The sequence below is a fragment of the Arachis duranensis genome, chromosome 1, assembly GCF_000817695.3.
Source record: "Arachis duranensis cultivar V14167 chromosome 1, aradu.V14167.gnm2.J7QH, whole genome shotgun sequence".
Lineage (NCBI taxonomy): Eukaryota > Viridiplantae > Streptophyta > Magnoliopsida > Fabales > Fabaceae > Arachis > Arachis duranensis.
This window is the reverse complement of record NC_029772.3, coordinates 19,874,181-19,898,098: the sequence shown is the minus strand read 5'-3', so window position 1 is coordinate 19,898,098 and position 23,918 is coordinate 19,874,181. Positions and strand designations below refer to the sequence as shown.

General features: G+C 37.9%; 1 protein-coding gene across 4 annotated transcripts; it reads left to right on the top strand.

The window, feature by feature from the left end:
- The first annotated feature begins 19,793 nt into the window (after positions 1-19,793).
- On the top strand, positions 19,794-23,637 carry LOC107481183 (uncharacterized). Of its 4 annotated transcripts, none has more exons than XM_016101417.3 (3): positions 19,794-20,090; positions 20,700-21,208; positions 22,481-23,637. In XM_016101417.3, the coding sequence occupies exons 1-3, from the start codon at positions 20,072-20,074 to the stop codon at positions 23,327-23,329; spliced, it is 1,377 nt and encodes a 458-aa protein (XP_015956903.1). In that variant the 5' UTR covers positions 19,794-20,071; the 3' UTR covers positions 23,330-23,637. The 4 variants fall into 4 exon arrangements, with proteins under 4 accessions (XP_015956903.1, XP_015956888.1, XP_020994458.1 ...); XM_016101402.3 differs by having other exon boundaries at positions 20,617-21,208; XM_021138799.2 differs by having other exon boundaries at positions 20,596-21,208.
- Positions 23,638-23,918: the final 281 nt, after the last annotated feature.

Sequence of the window (23,918 nt, the reverse complement as noted above, 5' to 3'; positions counted from 1 at the left end):
TAACTTCACATGGCCACAAACGGTGCATCGATCGGAGTTCCGGAACAAAAGTTATGGTGGATTGAAGTTTGAAGTAAATAGTGGAGGCTAGGGTTTTGTTCTTCCTCCCTTCCCTCTTCTTTCAACTGCTCACTCTCTAAAATGAGGGTGTGGTGTGCTGAAATGCTCTAAGTGGAGAGCTTATATATATGGCCACATCTCTGGTGGCTCAATTTAAGGTGACTATTGGTGACTATATGTTGACTCTTCAATTGAAAGTTGACATGTGGCATTATCTATTAGAGTGATTAAATGAGATATGAAAATGGTAAGCATGATTGTTTCGAGGGTTACCTGAAACTGTAGGTCGATCTCGGACGAGATCTTCTGTGCTGGTCGGAGCTGTTGTGTCCGACTTGATGATGGTGGCTGGAGCCGCCGTGTCCGACTTGTTGGACTTGGTGATGGTGCTGATCCTTCGTCCCCGGAGGGTAGGGGGTACCTGCAAGGGACTCCGATGCTTAAGTTAGCAAGGGTATTAAGCAGGTATTGAGTAGAATCAGAGTATGCGTTATACCTAGGTGCTCCAGTGTATTTATAATGGTGTGGAGTGACCTTTTGGATAAGATAAATTAGTTATCTTATCTTATCTTATCTTTTGAGTGAGGTCATCTTATCTTCAAGGGAACCGCCCTTCTCTTATAGGCTTGGGCTGCCTTAGGATCTGGGGCGTGTTCCTCTATTTGGGCCATTTGTTTGGGCTTTCTCGTGACTTGGCCGAGCTCTTTGAGAAGAGGTCGGATTGATCTGACCTGAAGATGTCGGTCGCTTTGTCTGTAGAACATCCCGGGTCGGGTAGCTCGACCCTGGGTATGAACAGTGCCCCTGCTTGAGCTCGGTCTTTTTTGTTGAGGTCGAGTTTTTGACTTCGGTCCTTCTATGACGAAGCCGAACTCTAGCATTTTGTCGATTTCTTCCTTTTGTAGAATTTTTTGAATGTAGAACGTTTTCCTCTAGAAGCGTGCGCTTTTATATCAGCGCTTTGCCTTTGGGAACGTGAGAGGGTTTAATACCTTCATTAATTGGTATTAATTGCCCCGTTTTCTCCTGGTTTTTATTTAGAATTTTCTTCAAAAAACGGTTTCTCTTCTTCGCTCTTCTTCGTAACTTCTCCCTTTACTCTTTCATTTTCTGTTTCTTTCGTGATTTCTTTCCGCAACGTCTGTTCTGTCACTGCTCTTCATGGAAGAGGGGTTATTTCCAGATTTTCTTCTTCTATCTCCGCAGTTTTCCGCTTCGAGGGGTTTGCTTTTGCTCTTCGGCTTTCTTTCGAGGGTTTCTTCTATTTCTCCAGGTTCGATTTTTCTTCCTCTGTTTCTTTGTAGAAGGTTTGAATTTTGCTCAGAGAAAGTTTGGATCTTTCTGTTTTTACCGTGCCTGATTGTTGCATGTTCTGGAATTTCTTCATTTTTGGTGCGAGTCTTTTAGCTTTTCTCGTTGCTTGAATGTTGTCACCGCTTCTGGTTGCGCTTTCGATGATGGTTTTTGCTTGATTCTGAAAAAGTTTGCGTCTTTGATGATTTTTTGCTTGGCATTTTTTATTTTTGACAATGCTTTTTGCTGATAGACTGCAGAAAGGTGGTGTTTTTGCGTTTCTTGCTTCTTTTGTTTCTTTCAGGATTTTATTTTCTTTTTGATGGGTGCCGGGATGTAGGCTGTAGAAATAACTTGAAAACCTTGCCTGTTTACTGCCTCCAAGGGATGCCCCCAGACTTTCTTGAGTCTTGGGGTTTTCCCTTTCTGTTTGTCGAGATGTTTTGCTCCTCGTCCGGGATGTTTTTACGTAATTCATTCTTCTCTTCTTTTTGTAGGATTTACTTGACCTCATGTCTTCCCGAAATAACGTTGTAGAGATGCCTTCCCAGGTTCCTGCGGGTATGGCCGATTGGGTGGACTCCATGGTTCTCAAGTGTGTCTCGCTGGTTGATTCTGAGTTTTGTGCTCAGCTTAGGCAGTTTCATAGTGTTTGTAGTAAGTCTGGTGATGAGAAGAATTATGAACTTGTCCCTCCCTCTTCTGACGAGAGAGTCTGCTTTTCAACTCGGGTTGTTGATGGTCGCCCTTTCTTTTATGCTTATGATTTTTTCTTTGGTCAGCTGGGTATTACCGTTCCTTTTACTCAATTTGAAACCGACCTGTTATGGCCTTGTAATATTGCCCCTTCTCAATTTCACCCCAATTCCTGGGGTTTCATAAAAATTTTTCAATTGTTGTGCAATGGTTTTGGTATTCCTGCTTCCTAATCTCTCTTTTTCTACTTGTTTGTCTTGACTAAGCCCGGAGTGGTGAAAAAGAAGGCAGCTTGGGTCTCCTTTTATTCCACCCAGGGGAAGAAGGTCTTTTCCATGTTTGACGAGTCATTTCGTGATTTTAAAAATTACTTTTTCAAGGTCTGAGCTATTGAAGGAATTCGGCCCTTTTTTCTGGATGAAAATGATGAGCCTGCCTTTCCCTTGGAATGGCAAAAAGACGTGAGGGTCTCTAGGTACTCTTGGGAAATGTTGGATGAGGCTGAGTGAGCCTTTGTTATTGTTTTGGAAGAATGCTGGGGTCAACCTCCCCATCTTGATACAAAGAAATTTCTAACCAATCCTTCTCTTCTTCAAACTGAACTGGGTATCTTGTGTTTCTTTTATTATCTGTTGTTGCTTGTAGCTGTCTTTCCGACTTGTCCGACTTGTAGCTTAACTTTCTGTTTTATTTATAGAGGCAATGAAGAATAACGAATCTATGAAAGCTTTTAAGAGGGCGCAGAAGGCGACTGCTGCCAGAAATATTGCTGCCAAGGCGGCTGGGGAGGGGTCCTCCCAGGTGCGCGAGAAGCCATCAGTGCCGGGTTCCCCCGGGGTGAAGAAGGTGATCCCAACACCTTGGGTCCGCTTGGTGGATCCTCATCCTACTTCTGCCGCTTCCTCTGCTGTTTCTTCTGGTGCTCCTCCCAATAAAAAACGAAAGACCGCTGAGCCTTTTGACCTCAATACTCCTGATTTTAATGCCATTGAATTTGTGGATCAGCAAATTGCTCCCTATGGTTCCCTTTCGATGGACGATGTGTCTATCCTCCACCATTTGGAATTTATGGCCCGAAATCATGTACAAATGGCGTTTATGTCGGCTGCTATACATCGAACTGCTCAGAATCTTCCTCTTCATGCCACCAAAGCCTTTATGGAGGAGGCAAAGCAGGAGTTCGACCGGATAAAGGGGTTGAAGGAGGAACTTGAATCAAAGGTGACCAAGTTGGAGAAGTATCTAGAGAATGAGAAGGCGAGTTCCCTTTCACTGGCGGCTTCTTTGAGGTTGGCCGAAGACACAGCCCTGATGCATAAGGATAGTTATGTTACAACTTATCGGGATGTGATGCGTCTGAGGGGGGAGTTGGACAGTGCTCGGGAGGATTATTCTGAACTCCAAGGTCATCTTGTCGGCAGCGTGACTGCTGCTTACGAGAACTTGAAGGAGCAAGTTCGGGTCATTGCTCCCGAGGCCGATCTCACCATTTTCAGTTTAGACAATGTTGTAAGAGATGGCAAGATTGTCCCTGATGACGAGGGTGATGATGATGCTGATCCTCCTCCTGTGTCTTCTGCCAAAGTGTCGACCTCTTCTGTTCCTTCGGTTGCACCTGATTCGGATTGCCAAGTTCTGAACCGGGAGGATGGAACTATAGATGCCGTGCCTATTCGGACTCGTCCTCCTTCTCCTTGTCCTGATGATGCCCAGAAGGCTCCTGATGCTTGTTGATCTCTTTCTAGATATTTATGTAGTTGGCCCGGCTTATGGGCTTTTTAAAACTTTGTTTGTTTTGTTGACGGTTTTTAGTTGCTTTGTTTTAGCAACTTTATTTTGATAAACAAAAAGTAGCTCGCTAAAGAGGTAGCTTTTCAGTTTTCTACTGATGTTTGAAATCTTTTATCTCGACCTCCTCGGATTGCTTTATTTTGTAGCTTGGATCCTTTTGAGGTTGTGACTTATGGGTCCAACTTGTTTCTTGGTGGTTCTTTTGCGCTGGTCCCCCTTTTAGTTATTTATGTAATCCTCTTTCTTGGACCTTTTGTCAGGTCTCTTTTGGGGATTACTTTGATAACTTTTTAGTGGTAGGAGTCCGACTTGGTTATGTCAGTCTCCTTTAAGTTATTTTTTGTAGTCCTCTTTCTTGGATCTTTGTCAGATCTCTTTCAGGGACTACTTGTATAACTTTTTAATGGTAGGAGTCTGACTTGGTTATGTCGGTCTCCTTTAAGTTATTTTTTGTAGTCCTCTTTCTTGGATCTTTGTCAGATCTCTTTCAGAGACTACTTGTATAACTTTTTAGTGGTAGGAGTCCGACTTGGTTATGTCGGTCTCCTTTAAGTTATTTTTTGTAGTCCTCTTTCTTGGATCTTTGTCAGATCTCTTTCAGGGACTACTTGTATAACTTTTTGTTTTGGGCTGACTTTGTTATGTCAGTCCCTTTTAAGTTAAAGTAATCCTCTTTAATAGGGTTGGATAGACCTCTTTCCAGGGTTTACTTATAACTTGGGTTGACTTGGTTCGTTCGACCAGTCCTTAAGTTATTATTTTAGCGATCCGTAAGACCTCGTCAGGTTCTTTTTTAGATCACGAATGCAAATATATACATGCGGGAATTTTCTTATCCCTTTAAGTCGGGCATGACCTAGATCTCAACATGGTGCCTCATTAAAAAACCTTTTTCAGGAAAAAGAGTGCATCAAATGATGAGATCTTTTGTCTTTTCTAACTGTAGTACCTTCTTAGGTTGCAGGCGTGCCATGACCTAGGAAGCTCTCGTCCATCGAGTTCAGACAGTCTGTAGTAGCCTTTTCCAAGTAATTTTATGACTTGGTAGGGTCCTTTCCAGTTTGCTGCCAGCTTTCCTTCTCCTGGTCGAGTTGTTCCAATATCATTTTGGATTAGGATGAGATCATTCTCTGCAAAACTTCTCGGCACTACCTTTTGATTGTATCTGGAAGCCATTCGGCGCTTTAGAGCTTCTTCCCTAATCCGAGCTTTTTCTTGGATTTCGGGTAACAAGTCGAGCTCTTCTCTCTGAAGTTGGGAGTTTGCTTCCTCATTGTAGTGAACTACTTTAGGCGACCCTTCCTCAATCTCTACTGGAATCATTGCCTCTATTCCGTATGCTAATCGGAAGGGAGATTCCTTTGTGGTGGAATGTGGCGTTGTTCGATATGCCCATAGGACTTATGGAAGCTCCTCCGCCCAGGCTCCCTTTGCGTCTTGTAATCTCCGTTTTAATCCGGCCAATATGACTTTGTTAGCAGCTTCAGCCTGTCCATTGGCTTGCAGATGTTCAACGGAGGTGTACTGGTGCTTTATATTCAAGTTTGCCGCTAGTTTTCTGAAGCCTGCATCTGTGAATTGAGTGCCATTGTCTGTGGTTATTGAATATGGAACCCCGAACCTTGTGACAATGTTTCTATATAAGAATTTCCGGCTTCTCTGAGCGGTGGCATTGGCTAGGGATTCTGCCTCGATCCACTTTGTAAAGTAATCTACCCTACTATGAGGAATTTAACTTGTCCTGGGGCCGAGAAGATCAAGTCCTCATTTTGCAAATGGCCAAGGCGAGGTCACGCTAATGAGCTCTTCTGGCGGGGCGATGTGAAAGTTGGCATGTTTCTGACATGGTGGACATGTCTTTACAAATTCTGTAGCTTCTTTCTGTAAAGTTGGCCAATAAAATCCTGCCCGGAGTACTTTTTTGGCGAGAGCTCGTGCTCCGAGATGATTGCCACAGATGCCGCCGTGTATTTCTTCTAGCACTTCCCTTGTGTTGGAGTTCGGCACGCATTTTAGTAAAGGTGTTGAGATTCCTCTTTTGTACATGATGTTGTTTATGATGGTGTAGTAATGTGCCTCCCTTTTTAACCTCTTTGCCTCCTTTTCTTCTGCGGGGAGCGTTCCTGTTTTGAGGTAGTTGATTATGGGGGTCTTCCATCCTTGGTCCTGACTTGTTATAGTCAGGACTTTTTCTTCTTCCGAGATTGACGGGTTTTGTAACATTTCCTGGATGAGGCTCCTATTGTTGCCCCCTGGTTTGGTGCTGGCTAGTTTTGAGAGTGCATCAGCTCGGGCGTTTTGTTCATGGGGTATGTGGCAGATTTTATACTCCCCGAGTTGTCCGAGCTGTTCCTTGGTTTTATCCAAATATTTTTTCATGGTAGGATCTTTGGCTTGGTAGCTCCCTGTTATTTGTGATGTGACCACTTGTGAATCACTGTAAATGTTGAGTTTTTGAGCTCCAACCTCTTTAACCGGCTTCAAACCAGCTAATAATGCTTCATATTCTGCCTGATTGTTTGAGGCCGGGAACCCAAATTTGAGGGAGAGCTCAACTTGGGTTCCTTAGTCGCTTTCTATTATTACGCCCATGCCGCTTCCAGTTTTATTTGAAGAACCATCCACGTAAAGATTCCATTCTGTGGGGGTTTCTAGGGCATCTGTGAATTCTGCGATAAAGTCAGCCAGATACTGTGATTTGATGGCCGTCTGAGCTTCATATTGGAGGTCGAACTCTGACAACTCGACTGCCCATTGTAGAATTCTGCCTGCCAGATCTGTTTTCTGCAATATTTCTTTTATAGGCTGGTTAGTTCGAACCTTAATGGTGTGAGCCTGGAAGTACGGGCGGAGTCGTCGAGATGTTAGAATGAGGGTATAGGAAAATTTTTCTATTTTCTGGTAGTTCAGCTCGGATCCCTATAGCGCTTTGCTAATGAAGTAGACGGATTGTTGCCCATGTTCGTCTTCTCTGACTAGTGCTGAGGCTATTGTCCGGCTCCCTACTGCGAGATATAATATGAGTGGTTCTCCTTCTCATGTTCGAGATAGGATAGGTGGTCGTCCTAAGAATTCCTTGAAGTCTTGGAAGGCTTGCTCACATTCTGTCGTCCATTCGAACTATTTTCCCTTTCTTAAAGTAGCATAGAAGGGGAGAGATCTTATTGCAGCTCCTGCTAAGAATCGGGATAGGGCGGCCAACCTGCCATTGAGTTATTGTACTTCTTTGACACAGGTTAGGCTCTTCATGTTGAGTATGGCTTGGCATTTGTCTGGGTTTGCTTCAATTCCCCTTTGTGTGAGCATGAAGCCTAAGAATTTGCCTGCTTCTACTGCGAAGGTGCATTTTGCGGGATTGAGCCGCATGTTGTGCTTCCTTATAGTGTAAAATACTTGAGTCAGGTCGGATAATAATGTATCTTTGCTTTGTGTCTTTATCAACATGTCGTCCACATAAACTTCCATGATTTTTCCGATGTGATCTGAGAAGACTTTATTCATTAGCCTTTGATAAGTAGCTCATGCGTTCTTAAGACCGAAAGGCATTACGATGTAGCAGTAGTTTGCTTTCGGTGTTAGGAACAAGGTCTTTTCTTGATCTGGTGGATACATGGGGATTTGATTGTATCTCGAGTATGCGTCCATAAACGAGAGATATTTGTACCCGGAGGAAGCATCTACTAAAGCGTCAATACCTGGGAGTGGGTATGGATCTTTTGGACAAGCCTTGTTGAGATCGGTGTAATCAGTGCACATTCGCCACTTCCCATTTGATTTTTTCACCAAGACAACATTGGCTAGCCATAGCGGGTATTTGACTTCTCTTATGAATCCGACTTCCAGTAGTGCCTGTACTTGCTCGTCCACAGCTTGGGATCGCTCTGGCCCAAGTTTTCTTCGTCTCTGTTGCACCGGTCGAGATCCTGGATAAACTGCCAACTTATGACACATTAGCTTAGGGTCTATGCCTGGCATGTCTGCGGCTTTCCATGCAAAGAGATCGGCGTTATCTCGCAAGAATTGTATTAGTAATTCTTTGAAATCTCCTTTTAGGATTGTGCCGATATTTGTCATTTTTTCTGAGGTATCCCCGATTTGAATCTTTTCTATCTCACCTTCTGGCTGGGGACGAAGTTCTTCTCGTCGGTGAACTCCGCCCAACTCGATTGTATGGAACTCTTCTCCTTTGCCTCTGAGGATTAGGCTTTCGTTATAACAGCGACGTGCCGTCTTTTTGTCTGCTTTTATCGTGGCTATCCCTTTTGGGGTTGAGAACTTCATACATAGGTGTGGGGTCGAGACTATTGCGCCGAGTTGGTTGAGTGTTGTCCGTCCTATGAGAGCGTTGTAAGCTGAACTTACATCGACTACGATGTAGTCTATTTTGAGGGTCCTGGATTGGTCCCCTTTTCCAAAGGTTGTATGTAGTGATATGTATCCGAGTGGTCGAACCGGGGTATCTCCTAGCCCAAACAAGCTGTTTGGATATGCTTTAAGTTCTTTTTCTTCCAAGCCGAGCTTATCAAAGGCTATTTTGAATAAAATATCGGCAGAGCTCCCTTGGTATATTAAGGTGCGGTGTAGGTTGGCGTTTGCCAATATGATGGTGATAACCATGGGATCATCGTGTCCTGTGATGACGCCGGATGCGTCTTCTTTAGTGAATGTAATTGCCGGAATGTTGAGTGTTTTCTCCTCTCCTTCAACATGATATACTTCTTTGAGATATCTTTTGCGAGAGGATTTGGAGATCCGACCTGCTGTGAATCTGCTGTGTATCATGTGGACATGTCTTTCTGGTGTCCGAGGTGATCGTTCTGTTCGTTTGGTATCTTCATCCCTTCGTCTCTTTCTTTGATCATCATCTCGGGTGGCCAGGAATCGATCTAATTTTCCTTCTCTCACCAATTTTTCTATGATATTTTTTAGGTCGAAGCATTCGTTTGTGGAGTGTCCTCGGACTCGATGGTATTCACAATATTCCTTTCGGTTTCCTCCTCCCCTTTTGCCTTTGAGTGGCCGTGCTGGGGGGATTTTTTCTGTATGGCAGACTTCTTTATATATCTCGACTAGGGATGCCCTGAGAGGGGTGTAGTTATGGTATTTTTTTATTTTCTCCCCTTGTTGATCTTCTTTTCTTTTGGATTCCTTGTCTTTGTCTCGGTAGGAGGCCCCCGATTTTGAGGTTTCTCCTAACCAAGCATTTTCCTCCATGTTGATATACTTTTCTGCCCGCTCCTGCACTTCGTCTAAGGAGGTCGGGTACTTTTTTAATATAGATTGGCTGAAAGGTCCCTCTCGTAGGCCATTGATGAGTCCCATGATGGCGGCCTCCGTTGGTAAACTTTGTATGTCCATGCATGTTTTGTTGAATCTCTCCATGTAGCTACGGAGGCTCTCCCGATCTCCTTGTTTGATCCCTAGTAAACTGGGGGCGTGCTTGGCTTTATCTTTCTGAATGGAGAATCTGGCTAGGAATTTTTTAGCTAAGTCATCAAAGCTTGAGATGGACTTCGGGGGTAGGTTGTCGAACCATCGGATCGCTGTCTTTGTGAGAGTTGTTGGAAAAGCCTTGCAGCAAACAGCATCTAGGGCGTCGGTGAGGTACATTCTACTTCTGAAGTTGCTGAGGTGATGGTTGGGATTCATGGTGCCATCATACAGGGTCATATCCGGGAGTTTGAAGTCTTTTGGAATTTTGGTTTTCATGATTTCCCGGGTGAACGGGTCTTGCTCTTTGTGTGAATTTTCCTCGAGATTAGCCCGCGGGGCTTTTGATTTGAGATCGGCTTCTAATTGCTGTAGTTTTTCTTCCAACTCCCGACGTCGCCGCACCTCTCTTTGGAGATCTTTTCCAATTTCCCGTTGTTGTTGGGTTTCTTTTTTCAGTTGTTTTAGACGATCCAGGAGCGCTTCTATTGCCCCTGAATTTGGTGAGTCTTTGTCTTTGTTGGTTTCCGGAGTGTTTTGCAGCGTGACATCCGCGTTTTTGTGCAGTGTCCGATCCTCCAGACCTGAATCGTGGTCATTGTCATGGTCGTTCGCCATGGTGATGGGATGACTTCCAGGTCCCCGGCAACGACGCCAATGTTCTGAGGGTTACCTGAAACTATAGGTCGATCTCAGACGAGATCTTTTGTGCTGGTCGGAGCTGTTGTGTCCGACTTGATGATGGTGGCTGGAGCCGCCATGTCCGACTTGTTGGACTTGGTGATGGTGCTGATCCTTCGTCCCCGGAGGGTGGGGGGTACCTGCAAGGGACTCCGATGCTTAAGTTAGCAAGGGTATTAAGCATGTATTGAGTAGAATCAGAGTATGCGTTATACCTGGGTGCTCCATTGTATTTATAATGGTGTGGAGTGACCTTTTGGATAAGATAAGTTAGTTATCTTATCTTATCTTATCTTTTGAGTGAGGTCATCTTATCTTCAAGGGAACCGCCCTTCTCTTATAGGCTTGGGCTGCCTTAGGATCTGGGGCGTGTTCCTCTATTTGGGCCCTTTGTTTGGGCTTTCTCGTGACTTGGCCGAGCTCTTTGAGAAGAGGTCGGATTGATCTGACCTGAAGAGGTCGGTCGCTTTGTCTGTAGAACATCCCGGGTCGAGTAGCTCGACCCTGAGTATGAACAATGATATTGCGGTAATCTCGATATATTAACCTATGGCCGTTTGAAAATTTATTATATCTTACTAATTTTACAATCAAAATGTATTATATGTTGCTTTTCTATTGTAATTAAAATTAAAATTTTTTTTAAATTAAAAAATTCTCACCTCTTTTTTATTAATTTTACAACTAAAATTTTATAATTGAAATTAAATTTTTCCTTTTAAAATTAAAGAATTTTTTTCTCTACTAATTTTACAATTAAAATGTGTCATATATTATTCCCTCATTGCAATTGAAATCAAATCTTTCTCTCCAAAATTAAAGAATTTTTCCTTCCTCTTTCTTCCTTTTTCTATCTTCCTCATTCCTTCAACTACTCTATCTATATCATTATCAATGACTAATTATGAATTTGACAATCAAAATAAGCAATATGACATTTTTTAATTGTATTAAAATTAAAATTAAAATATTAAAATTGAAATTGAAATATACTTATATTATGTATCATATATTACTATCTCATATATTATTATCTAATTTAATAACCAAATGTGTCACATGATACCCTCTTACTAAATTTGAGAGAAAATATTTTCCTTCAAAATTAATAAACCTCCTTCTTAAATTCTCTTATCTACCTCCCTCCATTTTTCTATTCCTCCCTACCATTTTCACTCTATATATAATTTATATTTTATATTAATAATTTGACAAATTAAAATATGTCATCCAATATTTTTATTATAATTAAAATAAAATTTTTTCTTCTAAAATTAACAAACTCTTGCTCTTATTCTTCATTTTTATCTTTATCTCTATTTTTTCTCATTCTCTATTTGTTCTACTTTTCTGTTCTATAGAAAATAAAATTAACAAAATAATATAATTCAAATAAAAATATTATTATTATATACATATTTTTTTAGGTTTTTATTTAGTTTTAAATTTTTACCACTTATTTTTTTAATTTTTATTTTTATTTCTCTTATTTCAAATATTTATTACGAAAAATACTAATGTTATAATTAAAAATTAGAATCAAATTCAATTGTTTAAAAAAATTAATTTTAAGTTAATTTTATAACTATCAATATAATTTTTTTATTGTAATATCTAATTATATTTTTATATACATAGAAAAAATATTATTTTTAAATAATAAGTATAAAAATTAATTATTTTTATTTGTACAATAAATTTAACACCTAATTAAATGTAAAAATATACACAGTAAATTATTTTAAATTTTAAATAATAAATATTAAAATTAATTATTAATAAAAAATTAAAATTTTTCATATAAAAATAATAACTAAAAAATGACAAAAAATTAACACATTAATTACCAAAAAAAGAATTAACACATTTACCCAGTTCAATCAACACATTTACTTCAGTTTAATAAGGTCATAAGTATGGTCAATAAAACAATACTTCTCCAGATGTCAAACTCTCGTAAAAATCACGCACTAGCCATCATAGCCACCACATTGGAGTAGCCACCATAGAGAGCACCTATATATATGTTTCGGTTTTGGACCCAACATTGTCCCGTTTGAAAATTTTTGGCTCGTTTGACCCAACTTTGAGTCAAAACTTTTAAAATAAGTGTCCGATTTTCTATTTTAAATATTTTTCTCATCATCTCTTCACTTTCAAATTTTTTCACTCACAATACCAGATAGACTTACATCGGTACAAAAAATTTTAACACCAGTACGTGCTTTTTCCAAAATAATTATATTTTCGCGCTTAATTTAATTTTTTTAATTCAAATTTTGCCGATAAATTTTTAAATTATAAATTCTAATATTTTTACATATTCCAGACGTCTTAATCCCAATTAATATAGTTTTAATTAATTAATTTACTTAATTTAATTTTCTCGAGTTTTACACTGACGCTTGTCTACTTTCAAAGTGTACACAAAATTTAGCTTCCATACCATTTTTAACTTTATAACATAGGATCATAACATATCTAACATGTAAATTCCGGATAATTAGTGAATAATTAATTAATAAATTAATTATTATTTAAATAAAATAAAAGATTTAATTTTATATTTTAATAAGAAAGAAATAATTATAATATAAATTTTAACATTAATTTTAAAGGTTTTGCCCCAAGATTAAGTCAAACGGGACAAACTGAACAAATCAGGCCCATAATGGGTCCAAGACCCAACCAACCCATCAACACTTAAGAGCATTAGCTCTGTTTTTCCCCAAATTAGAGGGAAACACGCTAGGAATATTTAGGAAAAGGGCAAGAACACAATCCGGAGCTCCGATCACCGCACCGTTTGCGGCCACGCGACCATTGCGTCGAGCTCTACAAAGCCCAGTAACCAAATTGGCAAGAAAATCTCAATCCTACTCTTAGTATCTCCTTTCCCTAATTTTAAAAATTTGATAAGTAGGTGTTAAGATTTTTGGTTATTTTGATGTTCTAGAATCAAATTAACTTGAGAAAATTAGTGGGTCTTATTCAATTAATGCATGAATAAGGTACGAACCTCAAACCCCTTGTAGATTATTGAATCAGTAAGCTTTGATGTTGATTATGGTGACATGTTGTGGAAATAGATTGAAATATGTTGAATTGAGGTCCATTGGCGATATTGAAAGTTGGAGATTGAACCTTGGAGGCTGAAAATTTGTTTGGAGAGGCTTTGGGACTGTAGACTCTTGAAAAATGGTGGTATTAAGGTGTCTTTGAATTAGGGAGAAATCGGCTAAGGTATGGTTTTGGTTTTTCGTAGGTAATATATAATGTTTCGTGAAAACGTAGGCTAGACGGTCATAGGATAGGTTGAAATGTGTAACTATATCAATGTTTAGTAACCTTGATAGAAATGTAGAATTATGTTGAGAATGAGTTCATGAATAATGATATTTTTATTGTTGATGTTGATGTTTGATGATAATAATGAATTATGATGAGTTATGTTGTATGATTTTTGGTGTTTAGAGTATAATTCAATATAATGGGGAAAATGATGTGAAGGAGAAGAGATGGAATGGTTGTAATCTTAATGTATACACAATGGGTATGGTTTTGAAGAGGGAATATTGGTTTGAAATGAAATGTGGTAAAAATGGAGGTTTAGCAAATTTTGTGAAAATATTAATTTTGATCCAACTTTGGCCGGTCATAACCTGACTTTCGTACCTTCAAACATTTTTAAACTTGATTTAAATGAAAATTGGATCCGTGAAGTTTATGCCGTTTGAAAAAGGGACTAAAAATAATTTTTAACAAAAAAGTTATGGTCGTCAGAAGTTTAGTGTGTAAAAGTACTTTGGCAGAACTTAAACAACTTTTTACCATTCTTGAGGGGCATGCGTACGCGAGATACACACGTGACGTGGGCATTTTGTTCTATCCAGGAGTCTCACGTATGCGGATGTGTGCATGCATACGTACGCGAGAGGTGAGTTTTGCAAGCTTGCGTATGCGAAACATAAAATGCATATGCAGGACCCTGTTTTCAGAAAAAAATGCATTTTTGTTAATTCCAACTTATTTTCTAACCTCTAAAACTCTATTTTTACTTTCTAGTGTCCTAAAACTTAGTTTTAGTCATGGTGAGGGGGTTGAACCTTAAAAAGGTGGTAACTTAGAAGTGAAGAAAACTTGTGAAGTGGTGAATTATGATTGATGATTGACTTTAGATTGAATGAATTTTTGATTAAGATACCTGGGCAGTAGCAATGTAAGGATTGAGATTTGTCCTACTTACTTCAGGTTAGTGATTGAGATACCTAGACAGTAGCAAGGATTGAGGTCTGTTCCACTTGTTCCAAGTTAGTGATTGTGATGCTTGGGTAGTAGCAGCAATAGTGGATTATTCCACTTGATCCAGGTTGAGGTTTTAAACACCCGCCTGGGTAGTAGCAGCAATAGTGGTTTATTTTACTTGCTCTGGGTTAAGAGGGTAGTAGCAAGGGGGTTATGGCTCAAGCCCACTTGCTACACAATGGGTGTTTCTGTCAAAGGTTAGCTACCAGCACATGTCGGATTGGCTTTATAACCGACAAGTGATATCATCAGTCATAGGGCAGGCATACATCATATGCAATCATTTTTATTTGAGCTTGCTTTACTTGGGTTTGCCTATTTGATTTACTATGCCTAATTGTTATATGTTTTACCTGCTGTATATGTATTCTATCTGTGTTTTCTTTGTCTGTATTGTATGTTTGTGCAATTGAGAGGCCTCTTGTCTGGTGGAGGAGTGACGAGGGCAGTTCCACCAGAATTTTGGAGGATTGGAGAGAAGTGAGAATTGAGGGATTAAGTTAGAATTGGATTAGAGCCTAAATGCTTTAGATAGCCTACCTTGTTTATGGTTTTTAAATTGTAACTCTAAGTTTTAAATTTGAGTGTCGAAGTTCTAACATCGTCTCTCACTTTTTTGGGACCTTATATATTATCTACATGGGCACCATTACCATGCTGAGAACCCCCGATTCTCATTTCATACATATTTATTGTTTTTTAGATGCAAGACGTGACGCACTTCGCTGAATGTTCTGGGTTTGCTTTCTTGAAAGTGAAGACTTGTATTTTAGGCTTTTTATATTGTGTACTTAGTTATATATGTACTTTCTTTGATTTTGTATAAAAATATGTTTTGTTCCTCTTAGAGGTTGACTTTGGAGAACTAGGATTTGTATTTGTCTTTTGGTTCACAGTTGGATTGTATATATATGCTAGCCAGTCTTTGCTTCGCAAGTCGAGTCTGGAGCTTGATTATATAACTATCCTTTGGAATTCCCTTTATATATATGTTTCTTGGTTCTCTTTTCTGTATAAGCCTTCGATCTTAAACGCTTTTCATATGTGATGCAATTGTCTGGTCTCGATTTTTCTTAACGTTTTTCTTCAAGACTCCTAGTTATATCATCCTTGTTTTATATGTATGTATTTTATTTTAGAGGTCGTAATACCTCACCACTTCTGTTTTACAAACTTAAGCGTAAAGCACTATGTGAATCAAGGTCGTATTGCATCATTCACATCCTTGCTGTCAAAATCAAGCAGAGATGCTTAAACAGCACAGGGAACTAAGCATGTCCATGCGTCGTACAATAGAGAATAACGAGGAAGCTGGTATCAGACCAAGCAAAACTTACCAATCATTTGTGGCAGCAGCTGGGACTCACCGCGAGTTAAATTTTATCGAAAAAGACTTGAGAAATTACATCACGAGAGAAGTGCGGAATATTTCGAAACTAGACGATGCAAAAGAATTTGGAAAATATTTATTAAGAATGAAAGAGAAGAATCAGAATTTCTTTTTCAAGCTCGAACTCGAGGACGATCAGTCGATTAAGCTTGCTTTTTGGGCGGATGCAAGGAGCAGAGCTGCCTGTGAGTATTTTGGAGATGTTATTTCATTCGACACCACCTACAATACAAACAGTTAATATGCTGTTCTAGTTTATGATGTTGATTTAATGTTATTTTATAAATCGGCTGCAGAGGTGTATATTGGATGTTTTTAGGTGTATAAGATCAATATTTGGGTGTATTTTAAGATTTTAATTCTGTTTTGTCATAATCTGTTTCAGGTATAATATGGTTTTTGGTTCTTTTGTCGGGGTGAATCACCATGGTCAGTCAACACTTCTAGGATGCGCTTTGATGAAAAGCAGAGATATTCAATTATTCAAATGGTTATTTCAATGTTGGCTTCATTGCATGGGAGGAAATGCTCTAAAAGGGATTCTCACCGATCAATGCGCATCAATGCAAAGGGATATCGAGGCTTGTATGCCTAGCACAATTCACTGTTGGTGTATTTGGCACATCATGAAGAAGATTCCAAGCAAATTAAATGGCTACAACAGACACCTAGAAATCGAACAAGAAATGAGCCATGTTGTTTGAAACTCTCATACCAAAGAATCATTTGATAGGAATTGGAATGATTTTCTGATAAAGTATGGTCTTGTGGACAACAAGTGGCTTTCGGGTAATATCTTTTAAAATCTGCAGTAGAGGTATACATTGCATATTTTTGGGTGTATTATAGTTTGATTTAGGTATTTTTTTGCAAAGCTTTACGAAGATCGTCATATATGGATTCCAATTTATCTCAATCACCACTTTTGGGTCGGGATGAGAAGTACACAAAGGAGCGATATCATGCATACATTTTTTAACAAGTTCATTATCCGGAACAGCTCACTTATCCAATTCGTCAAACAATACGATAATTGCCTCGGAAGCAGGGAGTAAAGAGAGAGAGAATCGGATGCTGCAAATTTTCACATTGTTATACCATGTGCAACAAAATCCTCCATAGAAGCCTAGTTTCAACATGTGTACACTCACCAAAAGTTCAGGAAAGTCCAAGCACAATTCAGAGGGAAGGTGAATTGCATCACAAGATCAATGAACTCCGCTCTAGGCTATTCGGTATACGAAGTTGTAGAACAAGTTTTCAGCTCACACATTCAACAAGTTTGCGATTACATACGACTCGGTAGCAGCCCAAGTGAAAAACCAGTGCTTATTATTCGAGTTAAGAGGGATATTGTACCATCACGCCCTAAGCATGTTAAGCTTTGAACGAGTAAACAAAGTGTCACCGAGATACATATTGGAACGATGGAGTAAGAACGTAAAGAGGAGACACACACACACATCAAGAGTAGCCACGATGAGCCACTGTTGGTGCCAAAAAACAAGAGGTTTGACGAATTGGTATTTTGTTTGCAAAATATATGCGAATTTACATCAGAATCCAAGGAGCTCATTGCCATTCTCCACCGCGCTTACTATAACGTTGTGATTGAGATGCAAGAACTTAAAGTCAAAAGGAATGGGACATGTTCGTTATCTCACGAAAATGCTAACTTGGAATCCATCAACGAGCTTCAAAAAACAAGAGGATGTTCCAAAAATAAACTAGGTTCAAAGTTGGACAAAGAGATTACAAATGCCTCAAAGAAAAAGAAAATGAATGCTCCAAGCGAGGTAAAAGTGATGTTCTTTAAACAGTATCAGTATGGCACATTTCTCGTTGTACTGTCAAAATCAACGAAATGGCATCAAATGAGTATTTAAAGATGAAATTCTTTTCTTCCTCATTGACAAGAAATGCCTTTACATAATTTTCTAACCTAAAGCCAAATTCAATTCACTCTTAGATGTAATTAGAAAAAGAGTTTCATAAACAATCTTTTCGTAGTGAATTAAGAATTAGTTTAAGTAATTCATTCTCCATCAAACGCAATGTAGGAGAATCAATTGATAAGTATTTGACTAGATTAAAAAATATGAGAAATAGATGGTTTACTCTAGTTCCAGACTCTGAAGTTGTCAAAATGGCCATAAATGGATTAGAATTTGGAATTAGGAAGAAGTTTGTAAATCAACACAATCATGACATGGCTCAACTTACTGAAAATATTAGACAAATTGAACAGTTGAAAGCTGAAAAAGAAGTAAAGTATAAAGAGATGATAAAAAAAGATTGAATATACATCAAACATCTCATTAAATAAGCCATAAAGAGGATGAGCGAAACGGAATTTTCGAAGTACAAGATAAATTACTTTTCTACAAATAAAAGGTAATTTTGATGAAAAAAAATATGACAAGAATGATTTCATCTTCTTTACTTTTCTATCGTCTTTCATTTTTTTTCTCATTCTCATCTTTATTTTTTTCTCTTTTCCCTCTTCTTTCTCTTCTCTGTTCTCTATCTTTTTTTTCTTTCTAATTCATCCTAATCCTCTTTGTCTTTTCTTTCTCGTTTTTCTTATCTTTTAAATTTCTATGTCTTTCTTGTCTTTTGGTTCTAACCATTTTATTTACCTTGTTATGATTTTATTTAAAAAAATATGAAATTTAAAAGCATGGAACAAAACATAATCTCTCATTGACATTTGGATATGTAATTCATAAGTACAAAAGTTAAATTGACTTAAAAATTCTGTTGAGTCTATTGGCGTTTAGAGTCAAAACAATTAGAATGTAAGTGGAGAGATTTTATAGGATTAGAAATTTTATCAAATTTAATTGACACTTAGAGCTTAACATATTAAAGAAACAACTTCATGAAGTTAAGATTCTATTATTTATGAACTTAGAAAAATTGTGTCAATTAATAATGTCAATTGAAACAATGAAAGGGTATGTGTCAAAAGCTCTCAAGTGAAATGTAAAGGTTAAGACAAAAGTCAATTGACACATATTTAATTTGTCGAAATTAGAACATATATCATTTGACACACTTAAAAGCTTTATAGAGAAGAATAAATCTCATTGACAGTTCAACTATTAATGTAAAAGTTTTATAGGTTTAAAAATTCTGTTAAATTTATTACTAGTGGGCATTCAATTTGTCAAGCAGATATATGTCTAAAGTGTCAATTGATTATTGGTATCAAAAATAAAATAGATGTTAATAAATAATTAAATTTTTTCACTTTCAAGCATTGCATCTTCAAGTAAGAAATTTTGGAAGACATCTTGTTAAGTAAAAAAAAATGATCACTTAAGAAAAAAAAAAGAGTTGTTTTAAGTAAATAAATATAAGATAATATTATTATTAAGTCAGTATATTAGAAGAAGCTTCTAATTCCCTAGCAAAGGAGAAATTTTTGTTGAAAATTTGAATTAAGTCTAAATTATGGAACGTACTATGTGTGGGATAGATCGTCAAAATAGGGTGCAGAATGGTCGTCAAGAAAACAAGTGCGGATGATTATTTAAATTTAAAAACTGACAAAGATCATTCTAGGAATAACTATCAGTTGACATTAGATTAGTCTATAAATAAAATTTTGTACAAATATTGTAATCAGTTCAGTTCTTTTAAAAAATTTTTAGAAACTTAAAACACTCTTAACCCCTTGGTATCACATAGTAAAAATTGAAAATCTTAATTTTCTACACTCAAACACTTATAATTTGCTTTCTTCCAATTTTTATTAATAAAATTTTTCTATTTTTACATGTTCCTCTCTTTTACGTTTATATTTCTTTCTTCATCTTCTCTTTCATTTTTTTTATTTTTAATTTCTGTAATTTACTTTATTTCTGCACCTTGAATTTCTTTATTTAATTGTTACTTTCATTCCTTTAAATTTTTATTAACGTTATAATTGCGACATTGAAATACTTACATTTTCTTTTAAACATTAACGAAAGTTGAGTAAAATAAATTCATATAAAAAAATATACCAATTAACCATGATATTAGATCACATACAATTTTTTTTTTAATTTTTTAAAAAAAATACGAATACGTCTCAAAAAACACCCAAATATATATATATATATATACTCTTTCTTTCTCCTACCGTTAATTAAGAATTCAAAACAACTCATGAGTGATAGTTGTTCCTTTATCATGTTGAAGGGAAACAAATTAACTTGTGGGAGCTGTCTGCCTCTGACCTTCGTTTCGGTGTCTCTCTGAGACCTTCTTTGGTTGCAAAGTCAACATCATCCAAACCACCTCAGATCCAAAACCTCACGCATATCCTTAACTACCCAATTATACACTCTAACCCACCATCCCTCTCCATTCCTTACTTCGCTGCTGTTCTGTTCTGTTAGTCTTTTTCTTCATCTCTCTTTCCACACAAAACAAACCATGTCGGTTAGTTTTCCAGGCAAGTCTTCCACTTCAAGCATACTTTTATTACCTTTGCAGATTTTTTAAATTCTTTTTCAAATTTTAGTAACGGAGGAATACCGTTAAATTTTGACGCATGTATGTTGTTGAACTGTGATTATTTGTCCTGCTATCATTTTGGGAATAAAAACACTTTAAAAAAAAAAAGATATTTATGTATTCCCGTTGTAAGGTTTAGGTCAAGTATTTTCAGTTGGTGATTAATGTATAGGTTTGATTTTAAAGTTATGTAGTTTATAGCAAGATGGTGATTTTGTAAGCTTTTTAATCAGCAAGCAAGATAAGGGTATTGACGGTGCTTAGAATTTAACTCTGCAATCAAGATTAAGATATGTGTACGATTCATGACATAGCAAGGGTAATTCTACAAATCAAATTGGGATTCTTTTCAAATTTTTACACAACTACTTGGCTTAAATCGATTTTGTGGTGGTGGAATTCATGCTCTCTTTACTGGCATCTAAATTAGATGTTTGTGATAGGTTGCGTTTTGTTAATTGCAGCATTGTTTCAAAGATGTAAAAGATAGAGAAAATGAGGATGAGGAACGTATACCGGAAACCAATGGCTTTACATTTCAATGCAGGGAGCAGATGTTCTATATATGCCGTGTTATGGAGCTTGTTAGGATGCTTTTTTCTGCTTCAGTTGTATTTGAATACTCGCCAAAGAGATGGAAAAGGTGGCAGAGAGGTTCAATTTCGGGTGACTCATCTTCCTCAGTTCCGTGAGATTCAAGAACTGGAAGAGATACACTTCCAATTGTCCCCACCACGAGGCAAGAGATCCCCTCGGGCGCTGAAGCGCAGGCCTAAGCATCGGACTCCCACTTTGGCAGATGAACTCATGGATGAGAATTCCCAACTAAGACAATTATTTTTTCCTGGTAAAAAGAGTGTTGTAGATCCGATGATTACTACACAGAATGATAGCTATTACTACTACCCCGGGAAGATTTGGTTGGATACGGACGGAAATCCTATTCAGGCTCATGGAGGGGGCATTCTTTATGAAGAAAAATCAAGCACATACTATTGGTATGGTGAATACAAAGATGGTCCTACATACCGTGCTCACAAGAAAGGAGCTTATCGTGTAAGTTGTGTTTCTTTCCTTTTTTCGTTTTTTATTTCGAAAGAACATGTATGTTATTGTTGATATTTCCTTGCGACAAGTGGAGATATTAACAAATTGAAGAGTCATTTCATTTGGTTAAAATGCAAATATTAGCATAATAACATGCTCAGAGCTGGTAGTCTTGCACCTAGTATTAGGTTTTCTAACTTTAATCCTACTAGAAATTCACAGTTTACAGACTCCAGTCCTTGGTTATCCATGGTTCATCAAAAACAATTTGAGAGCTCTGAATAAAATAAAGTAACAAAAGGAGGCATAACAAGAGATATAGGTCTTATAGTTTTTGTTGGATTACAGAGAAGTACTTTAATTGAAACCACTGCAGTCTGTTTCTTACTCTTCCATGGTAGAATCAGCCCTGTCAATATCAGAAAAATAACACCACAGTGAATAAAATCGGTTAGCCACCTTAAAGTATGCCTTGCTTACTCCCCTTTTTAGATGTTTCAAAGTAGGCAAAAAGAACACCTCAATGAGAAGTTATTGGAGGATATTAATAGGCCCGCAACCCTCACTTTGAGAGCTATGTCAGGAAATGTGCAACTGAAAGTTGATACATTTTCCACCAGTTTGATGAGAGTATTAGTTTCACTTTAGGATCCATCGGGGGTCTAACACTTCCCAGGTGCCGATTAACCACTAGTTTTGCAAATCCTTTTCCACTCATCTCAGGCTCAGATTTTGTTCATATTACTTTAAGGCCAATATCTCCCATTAAAGGTTCAGAATCCACTGATTATAGGCCCTTTGCTTATACTGAACAGAGTGTTTACTTCCAGTTCCAGGACATCTGCATTTCTTCTGAAATGTTGGTAATCCCTTTGAAAATGTTTTCCCTTAAACCCTAAATCCTAAACCCTAAACCCTAATTCCTTTGAAAATGTTTTCCCTTAGTTGTTCAATCTCTCTAAGTTATTAAATGAGTCAGCAGAATGTAAATGGCACTAATGTCATATTTGAAAGGAAAGAAACGTGAAGGTGCAAAGTCTTTTGACCCTTCCATACGGTGTTCCCTTTCACTTATGTGTGTGTGCAACTATGCTTCCTTTATTTCTGATAGTTTTATGGAGACTTTCAAGAGTTACTGGAGATAGTGGCAATGCTATAATCTCATCCTTCAGTGCCTTCCAAGGAAACTTTTTGTTTTATATAGCAACCATGCATATCTTCTCAGTTGCATACCCTTGTGAGTTGTGACAAAACTTCATTTTTATCTCTCTTTTCCATCAGGTGGACATTATAGGAGTTGCTTGTTATTCTTCTAAGGATCTTTGGACATGGAAACATGAGGGAATTGTTTTGGCGGCAGAGGAAACAAACAAATCCCATGATCTTTACAAGTCCAATGTGCTTGAGAGGCCGAAAGTGATTTACAATGAGAAGACTCGAAAGTATGTGATGTGGATGCATGTCGATGATGCTAATTATACCAAAGCTTCTGTTGGTGTAGCCATTAGTGATACACCTGATGGTCCTTTTGATTATCTTGGTAGCCAAAGGCCCCATGGATATGATAGCAGGGACATGACAATTTTCAAAGACGATGATGGCGTGGCGTACATAATCTACTCCTCCTTTGATAATAGCGAACTCCACATTGGACCACTAACCGAAGATTATCTCGACGTTACACCAGACATGAGGAGGATTCTTGTGGGAGAGCATAGAGAAGCGCCTGCTCTCTTCAAGCACCAAGGCACATATTACATGATCACTTCAGGGTGTACAGGATGGGCCCCAAACGAGGCTCTGGCTCATGCGGCCGAGTCAATAATGGGGCCTTGGGAAACAATGGGAAATCCGTGCGTTGGAGGAAACAAGATGTTAAGACTAACTACCTTCTTTGCTCAGAGCACTTTTGTGCTTCCCCTACCAAGATTCCCAGGTTCGTTTATCTTCATGGCAGATAGGTGGAATCCAGTGGACTTGAGAGACTCACGATATGTCTGGTTGCCGCTGATAGTGGCCGGACCAGTCGACCAACCACTGGAATACAGTTTTGAATTTCCTTTGTGGTCAAGAATTTCCATCTACTGGCATAGACAATGGAGACTGCCTCAGGGGTGGAGCATATCTTAATTATCCATCTTCTTTGTACATTCATGGATTTTGAAGACTCACCAACCAAACATCTTACCAATTTTGCATGTTGCTCGCAATTGCTAGGAAATTCACTCATTGAGGACTGTGGACATTACCTTTCAGTCTCAAGAACATGCAGTGTTTGATCATACCTTTCCAGTTTTTTATTCAGTGGGAGTCTGCATTGATTGAGGGAGTTCATGTATATTGAGAAAGCTATCCACTGACAGATGTGTAATTAATTATGTAAATGAATTTCTTGGGTTATCGATTATATTATGTAAAATTATTTCGCAATCACACAATGGAGTATATTTTTTTTTGGCGCGGTACTGAACTCCATTTAAGGGTTTGCCGCTGGCCAATGGGTTGCTGCATGCACAAGGCGGGATTCGAACCCCCGACACTTGTTTAAGCGGACTAGTGAGCTAACCACTAGACCAACCCAACTTGGTTACACAATGGAGTATATGATAATCTATACATGTGATTCTTTTTCTTTCTTTTTTAAAGTATGTTTTTAATTTTTAAAGTTTGTTAAAAGTTCTAAAATTATCCTTTAAGTCTTATGTTGTTTTAATTTTGT

Coding starts and splice junctions, on each gene's coding strand:
- LOC107481183 (XM_016101402.3), top strand. CDS start 20,648: ATGAGGATGAGGAACGTATACCGGAAACCAATGGCTTTACATTTCAAT. Junction 21,209..22,480: donor ACAAGAAAGGAGCTTATCGT/GTAAGTTGTGTT, acceptor CTTTTCCATCAG/GTGGACATTATAGGAGTTGC.